The following is a 14,135-nucleotide window of genomic DNA, read 5'->3' on the forward strand; positions in this document are numbered from 1 at the left end:
CCTCCTGAGAGCAAAGGCTGAATTCAGAATTTAAAAATCTTGAGCAGAAGTGAAAACTTGGCAAAGTGTCTCACTTCAAACCGTAATTTACATATTTCCACAACACTCGAGTGTCACTTCTGGATGCACAAAGCAGGCTCCCAGTCTCCGGGAACATGCTCCTGAAGGGAAGAGCTCCAGCCCACTCTGTCAGATCCGGGTACGTCTGTCGAGGAAGTTCAGGTGAAGTTCTCTACCTTGAGGAAACCATGAGAGTTGGCAATCTCAAAACAATAATAATAAACACTGGTTTGCAGTTAAATCTTGCATAAATAATTTTAAACACTTTGTACAAAAATAGTTCTGCATAATGGAAGCTGTAACAAAAAACAAAACCAAAAACGTGTTAAGACGGTGGCAGAGATGGGGTGTGTGGTCCACTGTTTATGAGGCTGTCTGGAATGAGGTGTTCAAAGACCAACACTGCCACCAGAGAAGCCTCATGCTGAGTTAGATGGCCAGCCACAGCCCATCTGTCCTCCACCATTGGGAATGTCGCCTTGCTAGGCTCCTTAGAAAAGGTCCAGAAAGCAGTGCTGTCTCAGCTCAGAAAGGCCAAAGGAAAAGGACTGGCTCCCTCATTCAGAAGAGCTGGTGGGACAGCTTTTTCCTTGGCAAGACTTGCAAAATGGAATCATTTCGGGGCCTGTAGTTCCAAGTTCCAGGTTGAAAAGAAAACTCCCAGGATTTCTTTTGTAAAGTCTTCCCCATGTCTCTCCCCGCACCATCACCCCCCACCCCCACCCCATATTTACATACTTGCCCTTGGACTAACTCAGTTTTTGCAGGAGTTTCTCTTCTACTTGTCCAAACTGGACACTGACGGACATTTCCGCTATGAACTGCTCACAGCCTTCCTTTGTGACTTGCTTGCAGTACCTTAGGTCAATATGACAGATATTCCCACAGCGTTTGAAGAAGGACAGGCACTGATCAGTGACCTTATTGCAATCTGCAGGGACGAGGAAACAACATGTGATGAGACAGGGAGCCCAGTGGCCCCCAAAGTCCAGATGTTTTGAGCCCAGAACCTGAGGGAAAGGCCCAGTGTGCTCAAGACAACTGCCAGGGGTGGTTTCATTGAGCCTAAGAGTCACCACTCTGCTTCCTCTTGATGGCAAGTGCTAGGTACCACTGGTACCTGCGCTTCACTTTTCCTAAAAAATGGAGCAGGAATGGCAACACCAGCAAGAGGCCCCGTGGGCCAGCAGAAGCTGGAGTGAGGAAGTCTGAGTCACAGCCAGTCCATTGGGGGTTGGGGGTGGGGCGGAGAGCTGGCACATGGTGTGGGGGATGCAAGCTGATAATGATGGTCCCCAGACCAAGGATTGTCCATGGAAAAGGCCCCCTTTCTACTCAGCTCCCTTGATGGAAGGGTCTTTGGGCTCCAGCTTCCGGGAGTTTTGAACCAAGAACCACAAAGTAACCTGACCGGGGACAAGTGAGTCAAGAAGGGTGTGGAGGGGCTTCTACCAAGCTACCTAAGAGGACTAGTAGAGAGGCCAGGCCAGGCAGTGACCCAGTGACACATTTAAAGACGTAGGCAGACTACCTGACCACTGTCCACAGGGACAGATCCCATCACCCTGCAGCAGGACAGAAATCTGAGGAGAGCCTCCTAGGAGAACCACTGATCCAATAGAGGGACACAGACCCTACGCAGGCAGAAGAGACAGGAGAGCCACCTGTAAGGTCCACAAGTAAGATCATCCGCACACACTCAGAGAACGACACACCGCAGAAAGGGATTTACAAAGAAAGAAGCCACTAACATTTGACTGTTTTTGACCGCTACATACACCGCAATTTCATTTGGTTTTTGGTTTACTCTGCCTGTGAGAAGAGCAAAAATTAAAAACTCACATAGAGATGGGCGGAGGAGCACAGAGGATCACACGTGGCAAGAGAAGAGAGAGAAAGTAGAGAGTTATCCTAGAAAGGGAAGAGACCGGAGACAATCGTGATGCAATGTGAGAAAGGGGTATGGTGGCTGACACAGACCCCCTCCTCACCAAACTTCAGAAAATCGAGCTGAAGAAAACTTCCTGCCAAGGTCCAAAAAGGAACTCAGGTCACTCAAGGTTGAAGAATCAAATGGTCTCTGATGCTGGCAGGCAGAAGACGGGTTAATACATCCCAGTTTGGGAAGAAATGTGGCTACCACAGAATCTCACTTGATAATTAACTGTTAGGCATACAAAGTTGGGGTGTCACCTACTAGAATGGATGAATAACCACCATTCCCACCCACAACAGAGGCATAGGGAACCCCAGAGGGCAGACTGGAACCCAGAGTCAAGGCCAGAAGGGAGAACGCACACAAACAGGCAGGGTCTGGAATAAGAGGGGCACAGGGCGAGTCGAGTTCAAATCTGTTGCTCAGAAAATGAAGCAAGCACAAGTGAGAATCACAGAACTTGCACAGTATTTGGTACCTGTACAATAGTGACCAACATTCACGGGCATAAGATGGACAGTGACAACCAAAAATTATGAGAATTAAACATAAAAAAACAGGGAAAGTAGGAATGGTAAGAGTATTGAACCCTCAAGGTCTACAATAGTGAGTTAATACACACGTTAGGTGCGAAAGGCTATGTAGAAGAAATGAAAAGCAGTGTAGGCTTGTTGGGGAAAAAATGGAGGTAAACAGGGTAGGGTGGGGTTGGGGAGAGGGGGAACACACAGAATGGGAGGCAAGAGGTAAAGCCAGGGTCTGGCTTAAGCACCCATTATTCAGGTCAACAAAGGAGACAACTGTGCCTGCCCGGTCACTAGCCTATAACCACGCTCACTGATCCTGAAATGCATCATCCATCTGGTGGGGAGGCTCGCCATCCCCAGCAGAAAGCGGCAATAGGGCATCTAGGAGAGTCTGGGCCCAGAGATACTCAGACACATGTCACATGCTTAAGAAGAATGCAGAGATGAAAAAAGATGGTCACATGATAGAAGAAACAAAACGCCCACCATGCTTCATTCACACCTTGCCTTGTGGACTGCACTGAGGGAGGGGCTGGTACCCCTCTATCCAGACCAAACAAAATTAAAGACACCCCAAAATACCACTGAGTCTATTCCAACTCATAGTGACCCTACTACCAGGAGGGGAACCATGATGGGGCACAGAGTCAGCATTCGACTGTGTCAAGATATAGGTTAGTTAGCTGACTGTCCGTTTCTGGGGAAAGAAAATGAAACATCTAAAAGGTGTCACAAAAGTGGCTTTGCCACATCCAGATCCCATTGCCCACTGTGGAGCAGCCAAAGCTGGCAGGCTAGGGTCCGGCAGGCCTCTGCCCACCTCGCCACACATGGTGCCCCCCGTTCTTGAAGACCCCTCATTGGAAAGCATGACAGACAGAGCAGTGAAGGGATGGACCGGCATTTCCTTTTCTTCTCCAGCAATAGTCCAACAATAGGGGTGGAGGTGCACAGTCAGAGTGACAACAGCCAGAGCAACAGTGAGCCCTGTACCTCCCTCCCACTGTGCCGTAACCTCATAGCCCAGCCTGGGCGAGTCATCAGCTCACCTGTCACCACCTCAGGAATTCTTCCCTGCCCCTCATTTTGGGTCAAAAGTCATTCCTGTGCCCTCGTACTGCCAGCACTACAAATCCGACCGGAATTGACTGCCTGGGAAGGGCTGTGGGGGACTATTCTAGGGATGACCACCAGGGCAGGGGATGCTCCCCTCCCCACCTCAGGCAGCAGGGCTAACCGCTCACCTGACAGGGTGATTTCAGTTAAGGAGTCTCTGGTGGTGGTGCCCACAGCAGTGAGCAGGTTGATGGACTGGTCGGTGACATGGTTACAGTAGCTGAGGTGGAGCTTGGAAAGCAGGGGCAGGTGGCGGATGATAAGCCGCAGAGAAGCATCCGTGATGTCCAGCCCCGCCAGGTGCAGCTCCACAATGTTCCGAAGCTTGCTCCGATTGTCCATCTGACCTAGGAGGGCAGGAGGGGGCAGGGCAGCACATCACCATCACCAGGGAGATGTGGTTATGTGGACACAACCCTCAAAAGGCCTCAAAAGATGAAATGCTTCAATTCCATGTTCCCCAGAAACCAGAATTTATTCCAACCTTCAAAAACCAAAAGATGTGTTGCTGTTGTTGTTCCCACTCAGCGACCCTATGTACATGTCACCTCAGTCATACAGTTCTCAGTAGCTAATCCCTCAGGAGAGGGCGGCTTATTCCCTCTTCTTCATCTGTCTTAGTCCAGAGGCGGAGCTGAGCTCAGCCACTTGGGTGACCCTGCTGAAATCTGAAATGTCAGAGGCAGAGTTTCCAGCCTCACTGAGACACACATGACACCACTGGATGGCAGACGGAGAGAGGAGAGGGGGAGCTTGCAGGTTTCTTGAGTCTCACTGGTGCTGGGGTTGAACACTTCCACCCGCCATCCAGAGGCTCCTTGAAGAAAGGGCCGGTGATCGACAGCGGAAAATGTCACATCCATCGAGGCCCCTGCGGAGCACAGTTCTATGCCCACACATGTCAGAGCTGACTCAACAGTAACAGGTAGCGTCTCTCGAGAAATCCAGAGTGAGAAATACTGAGCCAGCATCTTACCCAGTGAGCCAACAGATAGCTTGGTGTCTGGGGTTACCCTGCTCACTCAATGAAGCAGTAGCAGTCCCATCACCTCATGAGTCCCAAAGCAGCCAAGGTCAGGCTGACAGAGTGCTCAGCACCCAGAGGTCCCTCCTGAGGCACCCCCCCCACCCCCCACCCCGCTAGAGCTCCAGGGTGACAGAGACCATGTCTCCCTATGCCCCATCCTCGGCTGGTGGGGGAGGCCTGAGATCTGCAGTCAGACAAAACCAGGCCCCCAGCACAATGGTCCTGCATGCTACCAGGACTTACCCGGCCTATTATCCGTGGGAGGGGACAACAGGTCCCGCATTTGGGCGTCCTTGAGTCCTTCCACCCACTGGACATCCAGGGTCCGGAGCAGTGGGCAGCTGGAGCTGCACAGGGCCGAGACTGCGATCCAGGAGCAGCCAGACAGCACCAGGTCTCGAAGCCCTTAGGGGACAGGGAGAGGCGACAAGTCAGGTGCTGCCCCAGGACCCACCCTCCTTCTCCCCTGCACCACATGGCTGGGAGGTGTGGTCCAGGACTCACCAGGAAGCCGGTTGATAAGCCAGCTCAGCTGCTTCTTGGAGATGTTGGTCCAGCTGAGGTCCAGGGAGACGGGCTGGCGACGGATAATGCCACTCAGCATCAGGGGTGTGATGGACTTGCAGTGGTTCAGGTCAATGCGGGTCCACAACCGCTTATCACAGCACCTGCACAGGCCGAAGGGGCAGTCAGGGGAAGGATGCCCTTGGAGCCTTCACAGCTGCCATTACCTGTCTAACCCCACCAAGCTCAGACCTTCTGCCCCTTCTCTGCCACCATCCAGCTGTGTGCTCACCAAGCTACTATGGGCCAAATCATAAAAGCACATCTGCCCTGTTCACAGAATAACTAGAATAGCTATACTGAGGCCAGAGAGCCAATGAACATCAAGGCTGGGATCACACCAGAGGTCCCACCCCCTAGCTCAAGCCAACTGGCAGCCGTGTGTCTGGGACTCCCTGTGCCCTCCAAGGAGACACTCCTGGAAGGGCAAGTGGGTATCCCTCAATTCACAGACTGCTGTGGCCACCTAGGGCCTTTGTGGAGGAGGCGACGACGACGAGTGTCACATAAGGTGACATTCTGCCCTGGTGCGTGCTCACCAGCGGTTCCATGTCCTGCAGACCCGCATACAAACGCACAGGTCCGGGTGGCTGAGGTAGCTGAAGACGGCCATCCACACCTCCCTGTGCATGACGTGGGCTGCCCCGTCATCCAGGGGCAATGAGTCGGGTGGGGGGCTGATGGGGGGTGGCCGGATCACGTGGCGCTCCATCTGGATGCACTTGGGCGGGGACACGGAGGGAGGTGGCCGGGAGATAACTCGGGGTGGGCTCCGCAGGCTGGGACCCAGCTGGTGCCGCAGCTCTCGGGGGCTGCCATTGAGGCCCTTGCTGAAGCGGTGGGGGCGATCACAGAGACTGGGGGGCCGCTTGGGCTCCTCGTTCTCGCTCTCGGGCTCAGACTTGATGGGCTGGTGGTTCTCATTGGCCAGGCTGCTCTCTGTCTTTCGGATCTCCTGGTTCAACTCTTTACTCAGCTCCTTGCTCAGTTCCTTGTTGGGGAGACGCCGTTTCCGGCGGATCTTCACCTTCTTCTTCTCTTCAGGGCCCTCGGCGCCTTCGGTGCTGGGCCCAGCTGTGGGTGAGCTGGAGCGAGAGTGGTCGCTCTCCCTGGACTTGGGGGGCGCCTCTGGCAGGTCATCTTCCGGCTCCTGCTTGAAGCGCCGGATTGGCTTGTTGGCCAGATTGATTCGGTCCTCTGCATTCTTCCAGGACCGCCGCTGGGGGTGAGATGTGTGGGGTGAGCCCAAGGCAGGACCAGGCCCACCCAAGACCTTCTGACCCTCTGCCACAGGGCTCTCAGGGTGGGGAGAAGGGATATAGTACCTTTTTCCTGAAAAGTTTATCTTCTTTGCCAGGTTTTAGCTGCACAGGAAAGAAAGGATGCAAGGCTTGCCCCCCAAGGTTCCTGGAGTGCAGTCCCTTTCCACCCCCACCCCCACCGCCACCCCAATTGTTATAGCAGGAACAGGTGTGAAGCCTGCTTTACAAAGCCCTCTCCCCCTCACATCTGACTGACAGATGGAGAGCTGCCTATTGGTTTTAAGGAGTATGGCCCCACCCTGACTCCCACCCTGCCAGACCTCAAGATCTGGAGTCTCCCTTGCCAGTGCACTTGACACTGGAGCCATCCCAGAGCCTTCAGGCATTTCTAGCCAAACCTTAAGGGCTGGGTGGCCGCGAGTAGACACCAGGCGCCACCTGGTGGCTGTTGGTGTGAAGGACTAGTGGGCCAAGCAAAGGACAGCCAGGTCCTGGCTGCGCGTGTAAGACCACTGAGGTGGTTTCAGCTTCCAATCCCACCGACCCAGCCCCTGTCACAGAGAACTTCCCAGGCCACACGCCAGCAGCAGCCCCACAGGGTCAGGACTGCAGCCAGGGAGCCCTCGGTGAACAGGGGCCTCACGAATCTGGACCACAAGGGAATGGAGGCCCTCTAAAGGGGCACAGCCCGGGACTCAAGTCCCCAGGGCTCGGGAGGGCGGGGCACATGGGAGCACCTGCTGCTGGAAGTAAGTGAGACTGGATCTCCACCAGGGGCTGAGGCTGCTGCCTAGAGGGGGCCTCGGCGGAAGGTGAGAGGAGGAACCAGGGGACGTTGGAAGCGTCGAGGCCTAAAGGGGGTGGGAAGAGGAGTGACTCGCTGATTGTTCCTTCCTGTCATCTGGGCTGGGCTCTCGGGAAGAATGTGACCTGCCAGGCTAGCACCAGGCCAGGATCCCGAGTTCTGCCCGCTGCCGCCCTGCCCCCACCCCCCACCCGACCTCTATGCTGCCTCCAGGATCCAAAGGGCGGACCCCTCCCCACCAGGCCCTCCTGTCCGTACTCGTTTGCGTCCACTCAGCTCCTGGGGCTTCTCATACTTCCGCTTCCTCCTCAGGTGCACATCGTCTGACTTCCGGCGCAGGATGCTGTCTGGGGGCCCCTTCTTGGGGTGTTCGTCTGACCTGCGCCGGGGCGCCTCCTCACACTCGCTCCTCCGCTTGGCTGGCTCTGGCCCATCCTTGTTGTCCCTGTTCATCTTCTGCTCCTTGAGCAGGGAGCCAGGCAGGTTTGAGGCATACTTGAAACCAGGGCCACGCTTTTGCTTGTAGGCCAAAAAGAGAGAAGAGACAAACCAACTGTATATCTTTGGACCTGCCAGCCCCTGCCTACTGCTCCCCCCAGCCCCTGTGTGGCCCCAGGGCCCAGAGCCCAGCACTCACTTTCCCAGTCTTGCCGGCGTGGTTGCACTTCGGGCACTCCCAGCAGTTTGGAAGCTCATCGTTGACCACACCCTCTGACTCCTTAATCTGCAAAGTACATACAGGAGTCAGCAAGTCAAACTGGCAGGGTGGCCCCGGAGACGAAGGTCGCCAGAAATAGCAGCTGTACCCTCCCAACCGCCATGCCAAGGAGATGAGCTGGGCAAGCAAGGGGGCTTGGGGGTTGGGCCCTGAGTTTGAGTCTCACCAGCGCTGCAGATGGTCCAGGAAAACCACCTCTGGTCTCTGAGTGCCTCGCTCACAGGCCTTCAGAAAGCCGGCAGGCACATACTCACCCAGACTCATTGAGATGCCCAGACTCACACCAATTGCGACAAGAGTATAATAGCCAGGGGTAACACGGTATCCTGGGGGCTGATGGCCCAGTCCAGAAGGGTCTCATGCCAAAAGGTAGGACTCGTTGCCCATGACAGGCAGGATCCACCTGAAGCCACCACGAGGAGGGAACCCTGCCCTGAACACAGCCAGGGTGCAGCTCCCAGAGCAAATGCACAGGACTGCAGGCACCTGTCACTCTGCAGGGCCCATCCTCCCTGCCTAGGCACCTGTTCTCCCTTAAGCCCCACACAGGACTGCAGCGAACCACCACACAGCCTGTGCGTGCTCCCTTGGAGACCTGGGCAGAATCTCTGGGCCACCCCTCATAGGGACCACCAAGTTGAAGACCTCTCCCCAGGGGTCTCTCACCTTAAGGCATCCGGGGTGGATGATCTCGTTGCAGATGGAGCACTCCATGAGCATGAGGTTGAACTTGCCTTCTTCCTCCTCCACCGTGTCTTCCTTCCCGGCCTCGCCACACACCAGGCACACGGCAGTATGGGGAAGCACAGGCTGGAGAGAGAGGCAGAGTCAGCAGGTGGCTATGACAGACGAGTGGCCAAGGCATCACCCACCCATGACCCAGCTACCCACCTACCCCCTCATACATTCCTGGGCGACCATCTCTACAGACCGTGTTCTGCTTGACACAGTGGCCACAACCAGGAGCTAGCCAGACACCACCACCCCCGTCAGACTGACTTGATAAGGATGCCACCACATTGACCAGTCGCAGCTGGATTACGGCCACACCCACCAAAATTGCATTTCATTGACAAATGTCTTATCACATAGCAAAAAGGACTAAGATTAGAACAGCTCCAATGAGGGCAAGACACATCCTTGTGCCACTGTGTGCTGCGGTGACTCGCCTGCTCTCTTCAGAGTGTCCATTTTACTTGGGAGAATGGGTGGCAGAGAAGCCACACTTACGTGAATTACCATCTGGCCCAGCAATTCCACCCCCTAGGTATATATCCGAGGATGGGAAGCTGCAACTCACACCATGTCCACTGCAGCCCTGCTCAAGAGTCAACAAGGTGGGAACTAGGCAAGGGGCTGCCAACTAGGTTTGCACATGTACGCGTGCGCGCGCACACACACGCCGTGTACACATGCATACTCACACCCACTCCCACACACTGCATAGCTGTTCTTTGACAGCACTGTGCAGGTAGAAGAAGCCAGACAAAGGGGTACTTATTGTTTGATCCCATTTACATGAAGTCTCCAGAACAGGCCAGTGCATAAAAAGCAGTTTATTAGTGGTAACGGGTGGGAGGGGCTGTGGGAAGAAACTACGCTTCTGTGAAGGGGGAAAACTGGGAAACAGATCAACCGTGGCAGTGGCAGCAAGACAAACAGGCTCAGGAGACTGAATTACACATATGACAATGGTGGACACGGCAAATGTTTCATAGCCTGCACATCCTCACCATAAAGTGCTGTTGAAAATGCATGTTCTGTAGGGAAAAGCCAAAATCCACCCATGGCCACAGACCTCTGAGCACTGGGCATTTTCTCCAAGAGAAAGATGCAACTCTGTTGCTTCTAGAAGAATAGCTGACAGCGTCTATTACAAATGATAAAAATTTGAGTTTAAAAATTTTTTTTGAGTTTTGAAAAACTTATATATTAACTAACACAAACTGAACAATTCCCAATGCTTATAGACTTTCCTGATGACACTGGTGCAGACATCAACAAAGTGACCTAAAAACACACACACACACACACACACACACACACACACACACACACACACACACGATATCTGATGTGCTAAGTTTTAAAAAATTTTTCTAGATCATGTGAGCCAACACATCCACTCCTCACTTATAGACACTTTCCAAAGCCAGGCTGTTCTGCAAAACTGGAAGATGACCACGTTAGATCACACAATGGAGAATTAATACATTGTTACGTAATTGGCAAAGTACGTTAATGCCTAATGTACTTTGACATCATGGCACAAAAACCAAACCACTAAGTTATCCGAGCTGACACATCACCCTCACCATCACCACCAGTGCTACTCTCCCCGCACCAGGGCATTCATGAATGCCAGGTACACTTCATTCATGCTCAACAGAGGTGGGCAGTCAAGTTGTTACTATTTACCCTCAAATGCAGACTGTCAGAAAACAAGACAGTCCATAAGTAAGTGACAAACATATGACCGTAACAGATGACTGTATGAAATCACGCATGAGTAACTGAGTTTTTCAAAGGGCTAGAAAGATGAATGGGTTTTAATGTAACATAGTATGGACAGTTCACTGATAGAGTTTCCTATTCTAGATCCCAAGTAACCTTTAAGAAACTGCCACCTATTGAGTTTTAGTGTCATATCAAAGAATACACACAATTACCTTACAAGGCTATTAACACACTCTGCCTTTTTCTCACTCTATACCCAAATGAGGCCAGATTTTCCTCCGATATTTTCACCAAAAAGATGTATCACAACAGACTGAATATGGAAGCAGATAAGGAAACCCATTTTTCTCCTAACAAAGCAGACAGAAAAACAGATTTGTAAAAATATAAAACACCACTCTTCTTACTAATTTCTGAGGAAAACACTATGTTTTCCCCCTTCTCACATAAACACATATGACTTGTGTTTTTAGTTTAATGGGTTTTTTAGTTTAATGGGTTTAATGGGTTTTTAGTTACTGAAGACATCACTTATATAATGACTATCAATAAATAAAATTCACATTCAAAAAGAGGTCAGCTTGGATGATCCTCACTCCACCCCCAGGCCCTGCCCTGCCTCCACAGCACTGTTGTCCCAGACAGACTTGGGGACTTAGTTCCAGATAAAACATCCAACGACAACCCTATGGGTCATAATGTTTCCATTGGACTGACTTGCAGGAGGTTGCCATGAGGTGGGGCTGGCAAGACAGCAGCTAAAGCTGCAGACTGCGCACAGAATGAGCGAGGCCTTCTTGTCACACTGCTTTAGGGAGCTCCCAATATGCTGGGGCATCCACACCACTGAGAAGTGGACACGTCTGCACAAGAGCATCAACATGTGAACTCAAATACACAGAACACTGCAGGTAGAAGCATCTTCATCCACACAGCAGAAGTTACGGAACCACTGCTAAGCATGAAATAAGGTACCAAGAGGGACAGAACTGTGGGGAGACTGTTGCTCCTCTACAGGCACTTGGAGATAGGAAGGCAGAACTCAAAGAAATATCCTGATAAGTAGTAGGAGAGTCAGAAGATACTGATGTTGACTGGATTTTTAAATCCCATCAAGCCCACTGAGACCAAGGAAAGTCTGAGACTGTCACAGCCAAGAGAAGCCTCAGAAGACGTGCAGACTGTAGTCACATGGGCTCCTGGAGATGCAAAAGCGCAGAAAAAGGACACCAGAGGAAAACTACAGGAACCTGAACAAAGTATGGACTTAGTTGACAATGACATGCTACTCTTGGTTCATTAAGGAGCCCTAGTGGCTGCTAACCGAAAGGTCAGCGGTTTGCGCCTACCAGGCACCTTGTGGGAGAAATATGAAGCCTTTTGCTCTCATGAACATTGAGTCTCAGGAACCACGTGCCGTCCCCTCTGCCCCCAGCCGCCGGGGCAGTTCTGCTCTGGTCTATAGATAGGGCTGCTAGGAGCAGAATCAACTTGATGGCAATGATTTGGGGTTTTACTGGTTCACTCATCACAGAAAATGAACCATGCCAATGTGATGTGTCATTAATGAGGGAGACAGAAATCCCCTGCACTTTTTTTTTTTAAATTTTTGGTAAATCCAAAACTTCTTAAAAAGAAGAAGAAAAAAAAACTCTTACATCAAATAAGAGAGGGCCTACAAAAGGCCTGGGGTGGGGGTCTCATACTTGTCCTGGTTGGATAAATGTGGAAGGAACTAGTCCAACCAAGCAGGAGTCAAGGGTGGGCGGGGCCTTGCACCTGGGAGCCAAAGCTGGTTGAGGAGAGAGGTCCACACGAGTGTGCTGCCAGTGGTAAAGAAAAAGGTAAAGGCAGATGCGCAGGACCATGGGACCAGGAGACACACTACAGGAAGTCCAGCCCTGTAGTGGTTTTTAGTGTCCCTGACATTGAGGCTCAGCCTGGCAAAGGGACCAAGTACTGTGGAAGGGAAGACAGGAACCCTATCGCTCTAGAGGAGGCAAAGAATGTCTCAGGGAACCAGGGTGCGGGAAGAGGCCCAAGTTGAAGACAGTCCTGGGTTCACTGGCGAGTCACTAGGTTTGGGTAAAACTCTCCTCAGAACTACCAGGTCTAACAACAGACTACCTCTCCTACATCCTGGCCCAACACAATGACCACACTGGCCCTTGCAAAATAACCACAGACCCATGCCCAGACCCTCCCGCCCTTCATCCCAGGGTGCACACATTTCCTGCTGTCCATGCAGATGGCCTGGGGCACAAGTGCCAACCAAAAACCTAGGCAGAGCCCTGTGTGTGGTTGGAAAAGGGAGAGTGGCTGACAATCTCTCTGTGCCAGCTGGGCCTGTTGGGGAGCTACTTGTATCCTGGAATCCTGCCCCTCCAGCCTAGCCTGCTTTTCTGGGGTGCAAGAATATTACTGAGCCTGAGGCAGTGCCCCACAGAAGGGAGTGTGTGGGTGGGACCCTGACGAAGGGCCTAAGTAAGGATGACTCGTGGGACAGACAAGGACCATTCCTAACTTCTGAAGCCAAAGGCTAGACCCTCTAGTGCACTGCCCCTGCTGGAGGTGAAGGCCGGTGGTCCCATAATCACCCTGCCTCTCTGGGTGGCCCTCAAGAGGGTCCCCAATCTTCCAGCTATACCACTGACATTGAAGAAGGGAAAGAGGGAGGGGATAGGGGAAGAGTGTACTGATATTCTGAAGTCAATGTAGGCAGCACAGTCCAGACAGGACAAGCTGCCAGACATCAGTGATGGCAGAAACATCACAGTGTGTGGCCATTTCAGGAAGGAAGGAGTTCTAAGGCTACAGGGCTGTGACAAGGGGCCTACACGTGGTGGGGCACCCAGTGCTGCACAGAGACACCCGGTCCTCCAGGGCGCAGGGGTATGCAGCTTTCTCTTGGTGGATAATTGCAGGTTGAGGCAGAGGGTGGAGTGCAAGGGGGCCTGAAGCACTACCCAGCTGGCTGCCCACCCAGTACCGGTCCTGGCCACATACTCACCGCAATGCACTGCCGCATGATGCAGCTCTGCTTCATCCGCCCAGGGCCCCCAAACTTCTTCATGTCCTTGCAGAAGTGGCACTCGCCGCACTCCGTCCGCAGGCAGGCCTCGCACTTGCGGCATCGCGTCCGGCGCCGGCGAGCTCCCGCCGTGGTCCGGTTGGCAGCCAATTTCACAGCAGAGGCTGGGCCCAGCTTGCCCTTGGGCCGACCCACTGCCCGATTCTGCAAGGGAACAGATGGAGCTGGTGAAATGGGAGTCCCTTTGAGGCCATCAACCCTGGTGCCAGGCCTCCCTCCAGGCTGAACCCTTTCCTGTGGCCACCAAGGCTGCACCTGCCTAGGCTCTAGGCCGCTCCCCACAGTGGCGAGGGCCTCAAATTCCCACTCCTCTGAAGAAAGCTTCTCTTCTGAACCCCCCACCCTGCATGTCAGCAGAACACTTCGGTGATGATGTCTGCTCTGCCCTCTGCCAGAGCCCACCGCTTCATCAGTAGGTGACTAGCACAATAAATACTTGGGCATCACCCCACCAGGGAGAATTCAAGTCAACTCCAAGACCTTGACCTTCTGAGCCCTTCACCCAGCTTGACCTAGGTGGGCTCCAAACTTGCAGGAAAGAACAGCACACCAAAAGCCTGCTGCCACTGACA

At 52.9% G+C, this 14,135-nt stretch overlaps 1 protein-coding gene across 1 annotated transcript; it reads right to left on the bottom strand.

The window, feature by feature from the left end:
* Positions 1-6: 6 nt before the first annotated feature.
* On the bottom strand, positions 7-13,707 carry LOC101654703 (lysine-specific demethylase 2B; the record flags this gene model as incomplete). The annotated part of the gene is made up of 12 exons (XM_045291707.1): positions 7-236; positions 815-991; positions 3,768-3,986; positions 4,910-5,071; positions 5,171-5,334; positions 5,770-6,449; positions 6,556-6,594; positions 7,230-7,343; positions 7,556-7,825; positions 7,935-8,021; positions 8,682-8,825; positions 13,483-13,707. Coding segments are annotated over 12 exons (2,328 nt in total), but the record flags the coding sequence as incomplete, so codon positions are not given.
* Between the last annotated feature and the right edge of the window lie 428 nt (positions 13,708-14,135).

The sequence above is a fragment of the Echinops telfairi genome, unplaced genomic scaffold (assembly GCF_000313985.2).
Source record: "Echinops telfairi isolate 266 unplaced genomic scaffold, ASM31398v2 ScPeMD7_91;HRSCAF=344, whole genome shotgun sequence".
Lineage (NCBI taxonomy): Eukaryota > Metazoa > Chordata > Mammalia > Afrosoricida > Tenrecidae > Echinops > Echinops telfairi.